The 19,542-nt window shown below is 45.7% G+C and overlaps 1 protein-coding gene across 1 annotated transcript in view; it reads left to right on the plus strand.

The window, feature by feature from the left end:
• The window catches only part of TLL2 (tolloid like 2), a 163,361-nt gene that overhangs the window by 114,641 nt on the left and 29,178 nt on the right, over nt 1-19,542 (plus strand). Inside the window, exons 7-10 of the mRNA XM_003409211.4 lie at nt 468-573; nt 5,971-6,095; nt 8,236-8,351; nt 14,516-14,618. Of these exons, the coding sequence (XP_003409259.1) occupies nt 468-573; nt 5,971-6,095; nt 8,236-8,351; nt 14,516-14,618 (450 nt within the window). The remainder of the gene's footprint in view (nt 1-467; nt 574-5,970; nt 6,096-8,235; nt 8,352-14,515; nt 14,619-19,542) is intronic.

The following is a 19,542-nucleotide window of genomic DNA, read 5'->3' on the forward strand; positions in this document are numbered from 1 at the left end:
TTGGGGAGGCTCATTGGATGGTAAGGAGCTCTGGTGGTGCAGTGGTTAAAGTGCTCTGCTGCTAACTGAAAGGTCAGTGGTTCAAATCCACCAGTTGCTCCGTGGGAGAAAGATGTGGCAACCTGCTTCCATTAAGATTATGGCCTTGGAAATTCTATGGGGCAGTTCTTTTCTGTCCTATAGGGTTGCTATGAGTTGGAATCAATTAGATGGCAGTGGGTTTTGGTTTTTTGTTGTTGTTTTTTTTTTGGTCATTGGGTGGTGGGGTTGGAGAATACAGGACTTACTCTAAGTTTCAAATTTTCCTATCTATTCAAACCAAGAAGAACAACTGCAAACCCTGTTATTTGATTGATTGGATTAATCAAGATCCCAGAAGTTGCTATGGGCCCTCCTTCTCCCTCCTCTGCCTCCTTTCAGGTGCCTGCCTTGGTTTTCAAAGGCCTTAACAGAGTGTTATGTCACAGGTCAGGAGTATAATTTCTTAAAAATGGAAGCTGGGGAAGTGAGCTCTCTGGGAGAGACGTACGACTTTGACAGCATCATGCACTACGCCCGGAACACCTTCTCAAGGTCAGAATCTATGGCTGTGTCTCGTCTGTGTTTTACTGTGCCTGCCTCGGGCTTGGGTTGGATTCCTGGAGGTTTGCAGAGAGTGGGTCTCTGCGTGCTTCTAGCAGGGCTGGTGTGTCTGTCCTTGAAATACAGTGGCCTCTGGGCTGCAGTGAAATATAATCTAATCAAGTTCCTGCTAATAAGATTGAATCCTATTGTGAAGCCAGTGTTCCATCATGCCCTAATGTCACAACCAGCAAACTGGAAAAGGAAAATTATCGAGAGGTTGGCTAGGATAATAACTTAGAGCCTCTGTGTAAAATTTCCAGTGGGCGAGGGAATCATCTGAAGCATGTCCTTGATGTTAGCAAGGTGGTACTCACCACTTCTTCTAGGAGGAATTTGGTTTAATGGAAGCTAGGCCACATCAGACCTGGACCCAGATCAGACCTGGAAGGGGCTGTAAATCACTGATTCATTTCAGAGGTGAAGAAAATGAGGCTCCAGGCAGCTTAAGAGTACACAGGTATCTGGGGTTGGATCAAAGATCCGGGTTTCCTGCCTGATGGTCATGGATGATGGTAGCTGGTATACTCGAGTATAGCCAAACAGTTGTTTATGGCTGGTTTCAGCAGGGGCTGTTCTAATAAGTTTGTGCTGTGCCGTACCAGTTGTTAAGTATTTTCAATACTATCCCTGCTTCTAGACCATATAAATGATAAAAAGGTATATGAAATTCTTCATGCTATTCCCAGTTTTGTAGGTCTTTCACCTCTTGAGTTAAAGGAGACACACAGCACAAATAATTTCTCTTGGCATCGTCTTTTCAGTCTCCTCTTAAAACTAGCTTGTTTTCTTATTCGTTTATTCATTCATTTCTTTTGTCATTCTAAACAATAGATTTGAGGTGACTTCCAATATACACACAGTACAATAAGAAAAAAAAAAGATGAGGAAGCTGTGGGGAGGGGGTGATAAGGGCATAAAAGCTAAGTTGGGGCCTGGAGTAAACTTAGTATTAATAAAAGATGTCATAAGATCATGTACACTTTGTTGGGGTTGACTGCAATGTCTACCCTGAGCTTCCTAGCAGGCATAGCAAAGAGGAAAACAATCCATGCCTATAAAGATTAAAGCAAACTATTTGTTCAGGAGACACACAGCTCCAGGGAAACTATTTACCAAAGGCCCCTTGGCTCTTGGGGCAGAGCTGCTGAAAGCATTCTGTTGACAGGCCATACGATTGTGAGAAAGATCATTTAAGCCTTAGCTTCCCAAGCTCTCAGGGAGCAGTATTCTTCTGACCACATGGTTGATTTAGTTATGATCTCTGTTCTGAACCCAGGTAGAGGTCTGAACTCTCCAGAGCTTTAATGGGTAGAGTTTTGTTGATGTTGCCATCTTTGAACAGCACTGTTCTGGCATGGGGATGAGCCACCCTGGACTCTTTTCTCTTGTCTTAGCTCTTTTTCAGAAGATACAAGGTGCAGCATGGTGTAATGAAGAGATCACTGGACTGAGGGTCAGAAGACTGGGTTCTAGTCTGAGTTCTTCCATGAACTTCGCTCTATGCGGGAGGTATAGACAGTAATTAGGAGCATGGGCTCTGAAACCTGACTTCTGGTTCAAATCTTATCTTTGCCTCTTACCCTCTGTGTAATTTGGACAAATCTCCACCTCTCTGGACCTCAGTTTCTCCTGAGAGGGTTGGATGAGATGCTCTCCAAGCCCCTTCTAGCTCAAACATTTCACTTTGTAATTTCTTGATCTGGTGCAGATGGGTGAATGTTGACAGATCTGATCTCATTCATTGCTGTATTGGAAATCTGAAACTGTCAAGGCTTGCCTTTCCAGGTTGGGAAATTGAGACTTTGTAGATATCACTCCAGGAGTCTGTGTGCTTAGGGGGAATCTCAGGAAGCCAATGGAATAAACAGGATGTGAGCCCACCCTGCAGATGTCAGAGGTGGGATGCTTGGATGTTGTGGTTGGGCTGACTCATGGGCTTGGGAAATGGTGGAGGGAATTGCTATATCTCACCACATCATCCCCAGGGGCTACAGGATGATGAGTAGAGACAAAAAATCAATTTTGTCAGGAAACCAATGTCAAGTTGGCCTAAGTGAGAAGTCTACACCTTGGGGTCTTGTTTCCATCACTTTTGTAGCTCTTTGTATTTGACAGTTTTATCTATTGCTGTCCTTTCCGCCTCATTAGATTGAGATTCTTGAGGGCAAGATTGTCTCGTTCTCATCTAGTCCCCAGCATCTAACACAGTACCTGGCTCACAGTAGGTATTCAATAACTATTTGTTAAATGAATAAGTTAATAATGAGAAAGAGAGGACAAGGAGCACTATAACACTGGGGAATAGGCGAGGGAAGAAATTCTCACTATTCCTATTACAGTCCTGCCCCCATATCCACAGATGCAGTGGTCACATCATTATGGAGAATCAGCAAGTATGTACTGTGTAGAGAATTTTGGATAAATTAATACTAAATGAAGCCTAGGAAATGTATTGCTTTCTCAGTGCCTTTGTGTGAAACTCTGAAGACAGAGACTAGGACTGAGACATGGACAGAGTATTTTCTAGCACTAACATGTTTTTTCTTGTCTTTCTTTAAAAATATTTCTATTTTTTTTCTGTGATCTCTAGCTCATAATCACACCCCTTTGGTCCCCTGGGAGATAACCACTACTAACAAGCATTGCCAATGTGAATCATTTTATCAGACAGACCAGCAAAAACCCATGGCCAAACCCGTGAAGTAATAATTCCTCACTAGAAGTACCCAGGACCACTAGGAGGGACATTGGCAAGGGTACTTTCAGGTGCTGGGCAGCTAGCAGCAAAGCAGCTTCGTGGAAGACACTGAAGTAGAAAGACTTCCCCTTCAGTTACTGGCACACTGTCTATTACCGCAGAACAATTTACCCCTAAACATAGTGGCTTCCAACCACAACTTATTATTTTGTATGATTCTGTGGGTCAACCTGGCTTCTTGTTCTTTGGTTTTACCTGGCATCACTCATGTAGCTGTAGTCATTGGTGGCTTGAGTGGGCTGGAGAGTCCAAGATGGCCAGTCACATGTCTGGCAGTTAGTGCTGGCTGTCCAGTGAAGCCCTTTAGTTCTCCCTGTGTGGCCTCTTATCCCAGTAGGTTGGGCTGTAGTCTCAGAGTTTCCAGAGGGCAAGCCCTGGGGCTACAAGCCTCCAGGCTCCTGAAAGTGCACCATTTCTATTGGTCAAAGTATACCACAAGGCCAGCCCAGATTCAAGCGAGTAGAGAAATAGACTCCAACCTCTTGATGGGAGGAGTGGTAATTTGCAGTTACAAAGCGTTATGGATATTGGGAGATATTAGGAGCCCTGGTGTTGCAATGGTTAAATGCTTGGCTACTAACAGAAAAGGTTGGCAATTCGAACCCACCCAGCAGCTCCACGGTAAAAAGACTTGGTGATCTGCTCCTGTAAAGATTACCCCCTAAAAAACCCTATGTCACACTACGAGTTGAAATCCACTCAATGGCACGTAACACCAACACAGCAACTTATTATAATGATCCATCACAGCTACCTTCTTACCCCTGCCCCTGAGTTCAGAATGGTTTTGACAAATCTGTCTTATAACAGGTAGATACACGCATGGTCCTTTCTCCCAATTTTCTGTATGGATATCCAGAAAACTGCTTTGTTCAGTGTGGCTTTTATCAGTGGGGAGTTTTTCTGGTGGACTTTCCTGGCATTTTGTCAAAAGTTTTCCCCCTCCCTAAGTCCATGCCATTATTCCTGGTCACATGTCCCCTGGAGCTGGCCTGAACTTTGTGTTTTATCTTGTAAAAGAGCAGAAAACAGCCTACAGAACGTTTGCTCATCTCGGGGGTGAATGCTATTCCTGCTGATGGGAAACCCAATCTTCATGTCTCCCCTCTCTTTACGATTTAGCTGTCTCCTTCCAACTTTCTTCCCTCTAGTTTATTGCAGTTCTTCTCCCTTCCCCCTTTGTTGAACCCAGCCTGTGGGGAGTGGTGTCTTTGGAGGTTTTGTTGGGCAAGTATCCAGGGGATGAGGAGACAGTTCTCTGGTACAGGAGCGTCTTTGTTTGGAAAATTCAGAGCTGACAGTTTTATTCCCTAAGGCATCTGCCAAACTCTCTTAGTTTAGCAGACTGTCAGTGCTAAGAGTCGTCCTACATAAAGAGGTACCATTATTGCAGTGGTTTACACAGGGGATGACTCTTGTAGTAAACATCTTCCAGAAATCACTGCGTCCCTGGCAGCTCAGGATCGCAGTGGGTTAGGAAGTCCTAGCACCAAAGAGCTGATTGTGAGCTGACATTCCTGTCATCTTGGTTTCTGAAGCCTCTGGTTTTCTTCATTAATCTAATACACTGTTTCTTGGGCAGTTGGAGACACTGGCTGCTACAAGGAAGGTGCCCGGATGTCAGCTCCAGGCCTGCCTGGGCTTCCGTACTGGTTCTCCATTACTAGCTCTGTACCATGGACAAGTCACATAAACTCCCCATGCTTGGTTTTCTCACTTGTGGAGTGGGAACTATAATAATAATGGTACTGGCCTCCCAGGATGTTAAGAGGGTTAAATGAGATGAGGCAGGTCAAGTGCCGAGCATAAAGGTCTGCAACATGGGAAGATCCCATACCCTCATGAATTTTTCAACTCAAGACTGCAACATCAACTGTTGCTTGAATTTCCAGCCTGTTGGCCTGAATCATCTAGGCCAATCTCTTAGTATAAACAAGACTCAGAGAGGGGAGGGGACTTGTCCAAGTGCTCCCAGGTGAGCTTGCATAGAAATCTCTAGCCCAGGGCTCTTTCTACTATCTCTTGTTCTACTCATGCATCTTATTTTCCATCTGACTGCCCCCACCTTGAAAGCAAGGTCCCCCAAACTCTGATCCTCATTTTTCACCAATTCATCAGCCAGCATTTTACCAGCCACTGAGAGTCTCACTGGTTCCCAAGCTCTCCCTGGGGCCTTTCTAAGTACTGCCCGTTGCACATCTCTGGGGGCGCCGCTCACACCGCCGTGTCTCTGCATGGTGCTCCCTGCAGTTGTGCAATGAGGTCACTCTGGGGGCCTGTCGGGGGCTTTGTGGAAATGCTCAGTACACGTCGGTAAGGAAGCACTTAGGCCACTGGGCTAGGGCATATTTTTAAACTTGGCAGAGCCATTGTCCCATTGGAAAGCGAGTAGGCAGCTGATGAAATGGAATGCTAAAATGCAAGCCCAAGTGGAGGAAACCGCTTCAGTCATGCCAGCCTGGGGAGAGGCAGGTGGGGGGTAGGAATGCTGATGTGGTTATGGTCAAGGAAATGAAGACTGTAAATCCTAGCCCGACAGCCTCGATTTTTCTTTCTCCTTTTTCTCTCTCATTTTTTTCTCCATGTAGAGGAGTTTTCTTAGACACCATTCTCCCCCGTCGTGACGACAATGGCGTCAGGCCAACCATTGGCCAGCGTGTGAGGCTCAGCCAGGGAGACATAGCACAAGCCAGGAAGCTGTACAAATGCCCAGGTAACTACAAATCGTGGGGATTCCCAGTACTTCTGAGCATCCCACGGAGCACAGCTCAGCTGCTGTTTACAAACATTTCCTCTTGGTAGAAAAACAGCCTGGGGAACCTAAAGAGACTACTCCTTGGCAGCTGCAATTTCTGGAGTGCTTCTGTTGGGAGGTGCTAGACATTGGGAGGTGCTAGGTAGTGTAGAGAAGCCCTGGTGGTGCCCTGGCTAAAGTGCTCGGCTGCTAATCAAAAGGTCGACAGTTCAAACCCACCAGCCGCTCCTTGGGAGAAAGATGTGGCAGTCTGCTTCCATAAAGATTACAGCCTTGGAAACCCTATGGGGCAGTTCTACTGTGTCCTATAGGGTTGCTTGGAGTCGGAATTGACTTGACAGCAATGGGTTTGGTTTTTTGGTCTTAGACAGTGTAGAAAGCCAGAATGGTGAAATGTTTGCAGAGAATGAAGAATTATAGGTCTTGGAGCCTACAGTTTAATTTGTGGGAGGCTGTCAGAATTTTCTGGCAAAGCTCTGGTGTTAAGAAAAGGAAGAAGGCAGAACGGAACAACAATAAAAGGGGGTTCAAAGCAGTGTGCTCTCCATTACAGTAAGAACACCTCTGCTTTCTAAGGGAACGGGATATGGGATTGGAGAAACAAGAACCAAGGGAGTCTTGAGGAAGACTAAGGATGAGAGGAATGTCTTTGGGAAGGTGGGAGTCAGCTTCCCAACACTAGAAAGCGGGTGAAGTCTCAGTGTTATAAATGAGATTGTTTCTTTGGTCTTGGGGCTCTTATGGCTATCCAAGGTGCTGGTCAGTGACCAGGAGTCTGCCATTGAAGACTGGACAGTAAACTGGCGTCTCTGTCAGGTCAGAAGCCCTCTACCCTTGAATTTGCTCTCTCTGCCCCCCATCCCCTTGTCTTTTGCATCATCACACCCACCATTGTCCTGAGAGTGAGCTCCTGCAGGTAGCTTTAAGCTGTTGAGCTTCAACACAAAGCAATGGCTGCAACAGCCTGTGTTTACCACTGATGAGAGAGAATGTATCGCAGTGTCTTGGAGATGCAGGAGGGAGTTCCATTACCAAGAGGCTCAATAGCCTTTTCTCAACCCCTATACCAGACACATGGTTTGGTCACGTGACAGAATATGTGAAATGGAGCCATCTTAGAAAATCTGGACTGTCACATTGTCCTACTAAGCAGGGTCATGGGACATGCAAAGGGCCACCTAGGGCTTTTTCCATCGTGAGACTCTCGAATATATGTCCATCCAGTTATTAGTCATCTGGGGGTGTGCCAGAGCTGAAATATAGGACACACATATCGTATAACCTTGCTGAACTGAAAGGGAAACCTTACAGTATTCCCTGGAAAATGCTATTGCATTTATTTATTTTAATGTATATGGCCCTTCACCAAAGGATCCGAGGCAGCTGGTAAATACCATGCAGCCACACAGTAATGTATCTGTTCTTGCAGAATGTGGATGATTATACTAAAATAATTTCCATGTAACCGTTGGGGGTGTCGACTGCCCGGCATAATCCTCATGATGCCTGGCAGTTGTTCAGTAACATGATATTGAAGCCCTGATATCCAGGATTTCCTGAGGCTGATGATGGGCGCTTCTCCAGATGGTCCTTCTTGCAGCTCTGAAAAACGTGGAGCTTCAAGGAGTTTTAAGTAGTAACTGAAAGCAAGGGCAGTTGTCATGCGGGGGGTGAATTGCAGGGAGGAAAGGATGCTGGTTTCCCATACTTTGGTGTGGTCACATGACACAGGGGCACTCAGCAAGCCCATGTCTTTGTCTTTGGGGTCTGAATCCCTGGTGTCAGGGGAACGAATACAAAACCTGCAGCCTCCAGGTATTCATAAACCACCAGCAAGCTGCCATTGAGTGGGTTTTGACTCATGGCAACCGCATATGTGTCAGAGGAGAGCTGCGTGCCATAGGGTTTTCAAGACCCTACTTTCACTTTTGTTAGCCAGAAAAAAATGTAAATCTGCCTGATGGGCTTCTTGCCAATGAACTCCTAGGGTTTGGGCTTGTAAAGGGATGTATTTACTTGCCAGCTATTTGCATGGGGAGCCACTGGGACAAGAACGTGTGCCCAGGCCAGAATCACAGTTGTTGTTTTGCTTGCACAGCGTGTGGGGAGACCCTACAGGACACAACAGGGAACTTCTCCGCACCTGGTTTCCCAAATGGCTACCCTTCTTACTCCCACTGTGTTTGGAGGATATCGGTCACCCCAGGGGAAAAGGTAGGTATGAAGCCCCCTCTGCCAATAACCTAGCTTCTTTAAGTTGGGTCTAGGCTTGAGGAATCATTATTTTACCAATAACAACTGCTTTTATTTTATAAGCACCGCTATGTGCTAGGCATGGTGCTGTTGTTTTACATGAATGATTTCTGAACTTCTCAACCAATCTCACCCATTCAAATGGAGGTCTATGTACTAAATGTCCAAATATTTTAAAGTTATAAATCAAGCTAACAGTCTGTAAAATAAAGTAGACTCTGTGCTTCTACCTCAATAAATACACCATCCTAATGTTCTGGAAAGGAGCCCTGGTGATGCAATGGTTAAGTGCTTGGCTGCTAACTGAAAGGTCAGCGGTTCAAACCCCCCAGCAGCTCTGTGAGAGACAAACCGGGCAATCCGCTCCCTAAAAATTGTAGTTGTTGTGTGCCGTGGAGTCAATTCCGACAGATAGCAGCCCCATAGGACAGAGTACAACTGCCCTGTAGAGTTTCCTAGGCTGTAATCTTTACAGGGGCAGGTTGTCAGGTCCTTCTCCTGGCAGAGGATCTGGTGGGTTCGAACTGCCAACCTTTCAGTTAGCAGCTGAGCACCTAACCATTGTACCACTACAGCCTACGAAACCCTGTAGGGCAGTTCTATTCTGTCATATAGGGTCACTATGAGTTGGGAAAACTCAACAGCACATGACAACAATGCTCTGGAAGGTGAGGATCCAATTTAGAATTCCCTGACACCTCGGAGTGCTCTTCTGGAAAGTGGTAATATGGGGAGAAATAGCGCCCAACCCATGGCCAGATGCTTCTTCTCCTCCCACCTCCCCCACCCAGACTCTGTCTCACCACCAGAGGCCTCAGGAGCATCCATGCACACACCCTCTCACCATCCATTCCTGCCTTGCAAATGGCTGCTCCCTGGCTGCCCCTCCAGCAGAATAGACTTGCCAAGGTGTAAGTCTACCCTAAAGGGGTTGGTCTGGGGCCATTGCACACCCCGAACATGGGCTCAGAGCCATTTGGATGGGAATTCCAGTTCCTGGCTACCTGGAACATGGTCTACAAAGGGTGGCAGAAGCTCTGAGTGGATACTTTCCTTTGGCCCTGCAGATTCCATGATCCTCTAAAGATGAGTCCAGGGCATGGGCTTCTTTTGCCTGGTCCAAGGGTGGTGCTGTTCTTGACCCTACAGCATGATGCCTAGTCTTATATCCATTATATGGATGAGGAATTTGAGTCTCAACATTAAGAAAATTGCTCAAATTCACAGAGCTAGTAAGATATAGAACTGGGAACTGAACTCAGGACTTCTAGACTCCAAAGACAAAAAAGATGTCTTCTACATCACTCTACAAATTCGAGTAGCCTCAGCCTAAATTAAATTATCTTTGAGAAAGTCTCTCTGTCCCTTAGGTCTAGGCGAGGGGACTCCTCCTGTGTTCGCCCCCTACAATCCTACCTATCATAGCACATGTCACAGGATTGTGACTGCAGGTTTATTTGGCTGTCATCTTTCTAAACCATAAGCTCATTGAGGACAGAGATTGTCACACCCAGGTCCCTGTCACCCAACACTGTCCATGGCACAAAGTAGCCACACAATAAGTATTAGTTGAGTGGATGTGTGGATGGATGGGTGACTGAGTGAAAGCTTGCAGCTGGGGGCGGGGGTAGGGGTTGTTGAAATTCTTTAGGCACTTGTAGCCAATATTCAGGTTTCCGAATTGATAACTTTTTAATAAAAATGCCCATTTCAATGTCAAGTTAAGCAGAATGGGTTAACCAGAGAGAAATATTGGCTACAAATCAATGTGATCATTTTCTATGGGCTGGGACTGTTCTCAGCACATTTTGTGGGACATCTTATCTAATCTTCACAACAACTTCTTATGGCAGGTGCTATAACCATGCTCATTTTACAGAAAAGGAAATAGACCTGCCCAAGGCTCCTGAAGTAGTTTGTTGCGGAGTTGTTATTTGAACTCAGGCGATTTGACTCTGGGAGCCTGGATGCTTAAGCATTATCTTATATTATCACACAAAGGAGACAAGCTAATAGACATTTGAACATGCATTCACACACACACACACATCCTTCCTCTGGCTCTAAGCATTTAAGCCAGTATAGTTGTCATCTTGAGTCCAAGAGACTCTTGATCGGGTGAATTTGGTGTCCCTGTGCCTTCTTGGAGGCACTAAAGGGAGGGAGGCAGGAAGCAGGAGGAAGAAAAGGAAAGAGTCAGGCAATCCTTAAATTGCTGGATATCCCCGCACAGGAGAGGCTATGTGATATGCTTGAACTGTGTTAGATTCACCAAGCCTTAATTATTAGCGTTAACTGAGGGCAGCGAGAATACACATCATTGAATTCCTGCACCATTATTTCAATTTCTGCTTCGCCCAGCTTTCCCTAGAGCTGCTAGTAATTAGCAAACTTGATTGATTCAAGTATCACCTCTTGTTCATCACCTCTTCCCCTATGGTCTTTATGGTTCACTAACATGCTTAAAATAATTACCGTGAATAATTAACCCAGTTCATTCAGATCATGAATGTGTTACCAAGGATGCTGTAATAACATTTCCTTTCTGTAATTTTTAAAGCAAAGGCTAAAGAATTATATTGCAATCAGCTAAGTCTTACTGAGCACTTTACACTGAATGCCAACTTTGTGCAAAAGAAATCTAGGGCACAATCCCTGTCTTCAAGAGACTTAGAGTTTAGTTCTGCTCTGACCCACCCATAGGGAGTCTGATTTAATTGAAGGAGGGACATGAGCTGGGCACCAGTATTTTTTCCAAAGCTTCCAAGCGATTTTAATGTGTAAGCAGGATTGAGAACCACTGGGCTAGTTTGAAAGGAAAGAGTGACACCTCACACACACACACACACACACACACACACATGCTCACACATGCACATAAACACATACACACTCAACAACATAGGGACGAGTTGTTTTTTTCTGGTAGTGACTATCTCTTAGGATAGGGCTTTTCCAAGGGAAGGGACGGCACTGTCAACATCAGTCAAGACAGGTAGCCTGTGTGGACCACTTAGTGTATGTGGTTTGTGGTACGCTATGTATATACTTGGAGCCCTGGTGGTACAATGGTTAAGCTCTTGGCTGCTAACTAAAAGGTTGGCAGTTCGAATCCACCAGCATCTCCTTGGAAACCCTATAGGGAGGGCAAATCTTACTCTTTCCTGTAGTGTTGCTATGAATTGGAATTGACTCGACAGCTACAGATTTTTTTTCTTTAATGTGCATACTCAGTGCCTTGATTTTTAAAATGACAATTTATTGAGTGTCTTTTATGTGCCAAGCGCAGTGGTATACACTCTGTATAGTTTCTCGTGCAGTCCCCTTAAGAACCTAATGGTGTGTTTATTGTTTTACAAACGGGGAAACTAGAGGTCAAAAAAAAAGAGGTCAAAGAGGGCAAATATTTTCCCAAGATTCCAGAACCTGTAAGGGGTGGAACTGAGATGCAAATTCAGATCTGTGTGACTGTAAAAACACCTGCTCTGGTCTCACTATAAAGGAGAGAAAGGAGTCCCAAAGAGGCACAGATTGAATCCATCCGGTCAATCAGAGACTGATCCAGAGAGGAGGTGGGTCTGGACAGGGCTTCCTGAACACAGATGTTATCAGGGAACACCGGTAGATAAAGATATCTACGATGGGCCCTGTAGGGTCTGGACAGTAAGCAGAGAGTTTAATTTCTGAGAGGCTGAGAGAGGGGTAGAGGGAGCCACCAAAGTTTTCTGAGCAGGGCTGGGATCTAGTAACCATGGGATATAAGTGGAAGGTTGATCTAGAACCCTGGTGTGCAGGATGGGTGGGGACTTGGCAGGGAGGAGCCCAGGAATCATCTCAGGGAGAGCAATCCAGAGGGGTGTTGAAGGGGCTGTGAGATTGGGGTGGAGGGGAGGAACACAATACCTCTTATAGGAAAAAAAATATGTCAGAATGGATGCTGAGCAGATGTGGAGGGCAGGGATAGACAATAGGGGCAAAATAGAGGTAACACCAAGGTTTTGTACCTGGATGATGGGGGTGATGATCTCTCAGAGGGAAGTTGGAAGTGAAGTGTTGTGTTTAGAGGTGCTTCCCAGATATTGGGACGCAGGGAGAACAAGACCAACCGAAGAAAGAGAACAACGGTGAGAATGTTGGCTAGTGTGGTGAAAACCCAGAAGAGGAGGGATTCTAGGCAAAGGAGCCACAGAGACCCGAGACTGAGGCCAAATAATAGCCTCATAGATTTGGCAGGAAGGGCCTTGGAACCCTTGATCTGCAGCCCACCCCAGCCTAAGAGTTTGTTTACAGAAAGAGAAACTCTGGGACTGTTTGAATATAACAGAAGGAGACCAGTGGAGGGGGAGATAGTGGAGATGTTGGAGAGAGATGAACTGGCTGAGAGCAAGGTCCACTTGGAGGTGGAAAAAGAATGGTCAAGGGCACAGGCGATGGGGCAGAGCGAGGAGCCTGGAGAGCAAGAAGAGATGAGAAATGATGGAGCAGGGTTGTGTCAAGCACAGGTAGAGGGTAAATTTGGGAGCTGGGTCCAGACATCCCGTTGCTTCTTGGTGCAGGAGGAGATGCAGGACCATACTTGGTGGAGCTTGAATGGGAGGTAATGGGTGAGGAGAAAATCCTGAACGCTGCTCTGGGAAGTCTGCCAGGGGAGCCCCGAGCTGCCAGGGTTGTAGTAGGGACCAGGGCCAGGTCATCAGTGGAGCGCCAGTGCGCTGAGGCCCAGTCCACAGGGCCACCAAGCCCCCTCCACCATTTAGTGACGGGGCATTCACTGAATGACTTCAGGGGTGTATGGAAGAATTGAAGCCTACCTTCACAGCCCATCTGAACTTCCCACCCTCCAGCCTTTGCTCAATCTCCTTGCCCTTTCTGCCTTCTCCACACATTGACCTACTCTGGCTCTGCAGTGTTGTTGTTAGCTGCCATCAAGTTGACCCCTGACTCCTGGTGACCCCATGTACAACAGAACAAAATGCTGCCTAGTCCTGTTGCATCCCTATGATTAGCTGTGAATTGAACAGTGTGACCCATAGGGTTTTCATTGGCTGATTTTTGGAAATATATCACCAGGCTTTTCTCCCTAGTCTTAGTTTTAGTCTGGAAGCTCTTCTGAAACCCGTTCAGCATAATAGCAACATGCAAGCCTCCACTAACAGACAGGGATGGCTGCTTATGAGGTGCATTGGGTAGGAATTGAGCCCAGGTCTCCTGCATGGAAGGTGAGAATTCTACCACTGCAATGCCCCCATGCATACAGTACAATTCTCAAATACCTCTTTGCCTATGCTTACGCCTCTCTCTGAAATACTCTTTTGCTCTGTGAACCCTGATCCCTCTTAGTTTAAATGCCACTACTCTAAGAAGTCTTCTCCAGTATTACCAGGCAGAATTTATTTGTCCCTCCCTGGGGCTTCCAAAATGCTCCTGCTAACCATCCCTCTCTTTTCAGCATTTATACCACAGTGTTCTAATTAACTTGATACATCTGCCTTTCTCTCTGTTCTCTGAGCTCCCTGCAGACCCATCTAACTGATCTTTCTATCTCAATCAGCCAGTAGACTGACACACCATAGGTGGTCAATAAATGGTGGTGGAATGAATGAATGAATGAGTAGATGACCTGTTTGTTGTAGGAAGGCTATTAGACACACCAGCCTCAGAAGAGGGAGTCATGGCTGGGGAGACATTGATCATGGAAGTGCTCAGATGCACTTGGGTTAACCCTGGACCCTTTGGAATGATTGATGATGTTACAAGATCTCTCCCTATCTCTGGACTTCATTGAACCTTTAACTCCTTCCAAATCCCCAGTCTTGGTGCACCCCAGCCAGTCTCTTTTAATGCGTCTTGCTTTCTGTAAACCATCTAGTGCCTTCAAAAGCTCAAGTTACTCCCCAGACAGAACCAAAGGACTCATCTCCTTCTGTTTGCTCCCCATCCTGCTTAAGGTTTATTATTTAATGTCATAGGGTTTCCTGTGAGTGTATTTGCAAGAAGACACTCCTACTGTGGCTGGAGAGCTCTGTATGCTAAAGGGTAACATGAGAACGCAAGTATTCAAGATGTATCTTTCCAAACTCCTCAGGCTTTGCTGCCAAAACTCACCTTATGGTAACTCTTTGCAGATCATCCTAAACTTCACGTCCATGGATTTGTTTAAAAGCCGCCTGTGCTGGTACGATTACGTGGAGGTCCGGGATGGCTATTGGAGAAAAGCCCCCCTCCTGGGTGAGTTGCCGTTAGAAAGGCTTGAGAAACAGCGCTCTGATGTTCTCTGCGATACTGTTAATGTTGGGGAGGGTCCACCCTGATGGCAGCACAGGAAGCTCTCAAGGGTCTGTGTCATTGTAAAACTCTGAACACTCCATTTGGCCACCCATGTTAAAAGCTTTTAAAAACCGTGAATACCCTTTGACCCAACAATTCCTCTTCTTGGAATTTATACTAGGAAACTAATTAAGGAAGCGTGCAAAGCTTCAGCGACAGGGATGCTCACCAAAGCAGGAAAATGGAAAACGATTTAAATGTCTGACAGTAGGGGCTAGCTGAATGCATAATGATGCATCCTCTCAATGGAAAACTAGCCATCTGTTAAAAATAACATTGGGGAAAAAATGTTTCAGGTGGTTATTAGGTGCTGTCAATTTGGTTCTGACTCATAGTCACGCTATGTACGACAGAACAAGACACTGGCCGATTACGTGGTGGTCCACCTTCACAATCGTTGCTGTTATGTTTGAACCCATTGCTGCAGCCACTGTGTCAGTCCATCTCATTGAGTATCTTCTCCTTTTTTGCTGACCCTGCATTTTACCGAGCACGTTAGAGGTGACTGTTTATTAATACAGAGAAGTGCTAATTGTATGTTGTTAAAGGAAAAAAAAAAGTATGATACAAAGTGTGATAGAATTCCATTTTGGTGAGAAACACATTTATGTGTATATTATGCAGGTATTGCAAACTCAGATGCCTTCAGGGATAAAGCATAAATGAATAAAATGAGGTTGATATAATACAATAAGGAGCAGTGGGAACGTGGCAAACTGAAGAGCGAATATCCTGTCCAAAATCATTTCAAACAAAATTATTTAAAGCATTGTGCAGGTTGAATTCAGCTGGAGGAAACCATGTTGTGATCCCAATATAAATATAAATATACATCTAAGTAAAATTATAATCAGGAATGTAAATAAACGATGCACAATGATGATTTTAGAATGGTGGCGTATGCTTTTTAGAAATTTATTCTACTCTTCTTGGTTTAACCATATTTTCTACAATTAGCATGTATTATTTTTGTGAAAACAGTGCAGGAACTCATCAAAAAAATGTAGCTTGGATCTTGAGTGAGAAGCAAGGGGAAGTGATTGTAAAGAGAAAGGTTAGTCCACTCAAGGTTGGTCACCAGAAGAGAAATTGTCATGGATACCCAGGGAAGATGGCATCAGTGTCCTGGGAGTCGACATTGGAACTCATTTGGCCCAGGAATGACAGTCATGTTGGAGCTAGAGAGAGAAGCAGATTTACAAGGAGCCCGATGGAAGGGTCTTGCCTGAGAGTGAGATGTCTTCATTCCTAGAGCGGTCTGTAGGATGGGGCCCCAGGTTGGACAAGGCTAAGCTCTCAGTGAAGACTTTGTCCCTGGAATGTGTTCATGTGGACAAAGAAGCCATACTTCCTGTGCTGTGAATGACCATCCTGGAGCAAGCTGCTGTTGAGACAGCTGACTGAAGATGTGGATAGGAAAGAAAGGGGAGGGCTAAGTTGGGAGGTTTCACAGCCAAGCATTTATGTCGGATTTGGAGGAAACAAGGACGGGATAGGTCAGAAGAAACTGGAACAGTGGGTCTGGCTGGACCTAAAGGGGTCTGGCAGATACTGAGATTCTGTATGGCCCAGGGGTGCCAGCCAGGTTAGTTACCCTCGGGAAGAGCACACCAGCCCTTCAGTTCATGAGTTCAAATTCCTGGTGGACCAACAGGTGGGAATGGGCACTCACAAGAGCTCTTCAGAGCTGGGGAGCAGCCAGGCAAGCTCTGAGTGGGATACCAGGATGAATCATTTAGGTAGCGAGCTGTCCAGGTAGGCAAGCCAAGAAGGTGGCCTTGAGTCAGGCACAGACAGGAGTGAGTATACTGCAGGACAAATGGGTTACACCTCCCGATGGCAGGTTGGAAGCTGTTGGCCCTGGTTTTCTGTTTAATATGAGCAGACAAGGTGTGTGCTAGCAGACAGAGGGAGGCATACTTTATGGGAAGTGCTGATTGGGTGCACCAAAAAGACTAAAACCATTTGCTGTCAAATCAATTCTGACTCACAGCGACCCCATATATGTCAGAGCAGAGGTGTACTCAATAGGGTTTTCAATGGTTAATTTTTCAAAAGATTGCCAGGTCTTTCTTCTGAGGCACCTCTGGGTAGAGTCAAGCCTCCAAACTTTCAGTTAGCAGCCTTTGAGTGTGTTTGTTAACTATTTGCACTAGCCAGGGACTCCCACCTGAATTCCCAGTGGCAGAGGTTCCCAAGACTAGCTGAACACCAGAATCACCTGGGATGATTTTTATGAATACGGATTCCTGGGAGACTATTGAATCAGAATCTCCACAAGTCGGGCCAGGGAGTGATCCCATTTACCTATAATTACACGTGACTGTGCACATCTCTGACATCAAATTCATATGAAGGGGACTGAAAGGATGCTCATCAACTGTTGAAGGTGGCTACCTCTGAGAGAGGAAGTGGGGAGATGACTGTGGGGAGCATCATGCTGGCTTTATATGTACCTCTGGATTTTTTGGGTCTTTTATAAGAATGCATTCAGGAATTATTTTATAATAAAAAAAAGAAGTGAAAGAAGCTGTATAGAAAGAGTTTCATGGAAACATGGAGTCAAAGCCTGGCAGAGGCCCTGTTGTTGTTGCCTGCCCTCAGGTCAGTTCCAACTTATAGCGACCCCATGTGACAGAGTAGAACTGCCCCATGTGACAGAGTAGAACTGCCCCATGTGACAGAGTAGAACTGCCCCATGTGACAGAGTAGAACTGCCCCATGGGGTTTTCTAGGCTGTCATATTTATGGAAGCAGATCTCCAGGTTTTTCTCCTGCAGAGCCACTGGGTAGGTTAGAACTGCCAACCTTTCAGTTAGCACCCAAACGCTTAACCGTCGTGCCACTTACTCCCACACCTTCAAGAGAAAACCAAGCTTCCTCAAATGTAGGCCAACTTCCTAAGGCCACACAGCCAGGTGGTGACTGATACCAAACCGGAGAGCACAGATCTGGTGATGGGGACAGGGGACTGCTGAATCTAAGAAGCGTATCCCCCAGGGTTGTCAGATAAAACACATTATCTCTTGTGTCTCTGAAATTCAAATTTAACTAGGCTTCCTGTATTTTTGTTTGTGAAATCTGGCAACCCTATATTCCCCCAGAAACGGGATAGATTTACATGCCTCAGAAGGAAGTTCTCTGTTACTGAAGCTCCCCAGAGAGGGCTAAGACATGTTCCTGAGAATGGGCACAAGTCAAGAGATTTCCAGTACATAGTTCCTTTCTTTTGAAACTGAAGCAAAAAATGCTCTCACTACAGATCCTGGTATCCCAGGTCACACTTTCATTAATTAGAAGCTGGGGCTTGTGCTGTTTGTAGGGGTTTTTTTTGGCTCATATTTTACACTTTTATAGTGTGTGTGTGTGAGTATGTGTATATGTGTGTGTGTTGAGTGTGCTGTAGCCAAGGCATGGCCCAGTGCCTGTAACCGTCACTCTTCATTTGCAAGAGTTCTCCTTTGCCAACTATTTGGCCTGCTCTGATGTTCCCAAATGCAGTTGTTAGTGAACTTTTGTGTTTGGAACAAGTGCATTGTGCGGACCAAGCTGGTCCCTGGGAGGGGTCAGTGCCATGAAATCTGCCGGGAGGAGGCAGGTCAATGCCCCTTTGGCAGGAGGCAGAGGGGATTAGGGCGGATTGTGAAAGTATGCATCTTGCTCTGAAAAACCGTGCATTGCATATTTTCCCAGGGCAGTGTGTGAAAATCCAGGCATAATGGACGCATAACTTTTTATGAATGAACCCTTTATGACTCCCCACGGAGCCTACTTGTAGTGTCCTCATCTGCATTTCCTCTTCTTGATATCCTTATTAAACTCCTCCTCTAAGTTTTTTTTTTTTTCTAAGCCCAGGAACCAGATTGCAATTTAGAAATTTAACACCTCTCCTCCCGTAGAGTTTCCCTCCAGCTCCCCAGTCTCCTTGGAAGGAGGCAGTTGGCGACCAGGGTTTCTGCATAGTTATGAAAGGGAAATGGAAGTAGATTGAGAACATTTCATGGCTGGTTAGATTTCCAATTGGCTTTTCAGTTGCAGAGGTCACTTAGGAGATTGCATCTAGAGTGAAGAGGAAGGTGGCTTGAGAGAACTCATCCAGGAATTTTATGCACTGACCTGCACGCTGGACTCCCTTCCTTATTTCTGCCAGAGGAATTACTCCAACAATGCACTTTTGTATGCAGAACTGTCTTCTGGGCATTCTGTGCCACCACAATGCATACAAAAGCCCTTTCTCCCCCTTTCCCTGAAGTGGAGAGAGAAGTTCAGAAAGGCCAGGCTGGCCAATCAGTGCTGCCTGGCCCCACCATTGGGGCTCCCTGGGCAGGGGCAGCCGCCCAAATGAGCAGAAATGATGGAGTGAGCTGGACAGCCAAGGCTGGCTTTTCCATGGAGTTGCTTTATGCTTTGAGCCTTTGATCTTCATTCCTATGTGTCTGTTTCCAGACTAGGAAATAGGGATGCAGTTTCCATTCCCAGAGAACAGGTTTGATGTCCATTTGATCAAAATTGTATGGTGCGCAGAATTGCACCCCAAACAGACAAGTCCATTTAGATGGTGGTGGAGGTGATGGTGACGACAATGAAGAAGATAACGAAGGTCAAGGTCACAGACTGCCAGGGTTCAAATCGTGCTTCTTCTTACAGGTTTTTTAATTATTTTATTTTTGTTGTTGCTGTTGAGATTATACATTGCAGAACATATGCCAATTCAACAGTTTCTACACGTACAATTCAGTGACAGTGATTATACCCTTTGAGTTATGCAACCATTCTTAAGCCTTCTTACAGCTTTGAGATTTAATTTCTCTGACCCTCAGTTTTC

Source organism: Loxodonta africana, chromosome 16 (genome assembly GCF_030014295.1).
Source record: "Loxodonta africana isolate mLoxAfr1 chromosome 16, mLoxAfr1.hap2, whole genome shotgun sequence".
Classification (NCBI taxonomy): domain Eukaryota; kingdom Metazoa; phylum Chordata; class Mammalia; order Proboscidea; family Elephantidae; genus Loxodonta; species Loxodonta africana.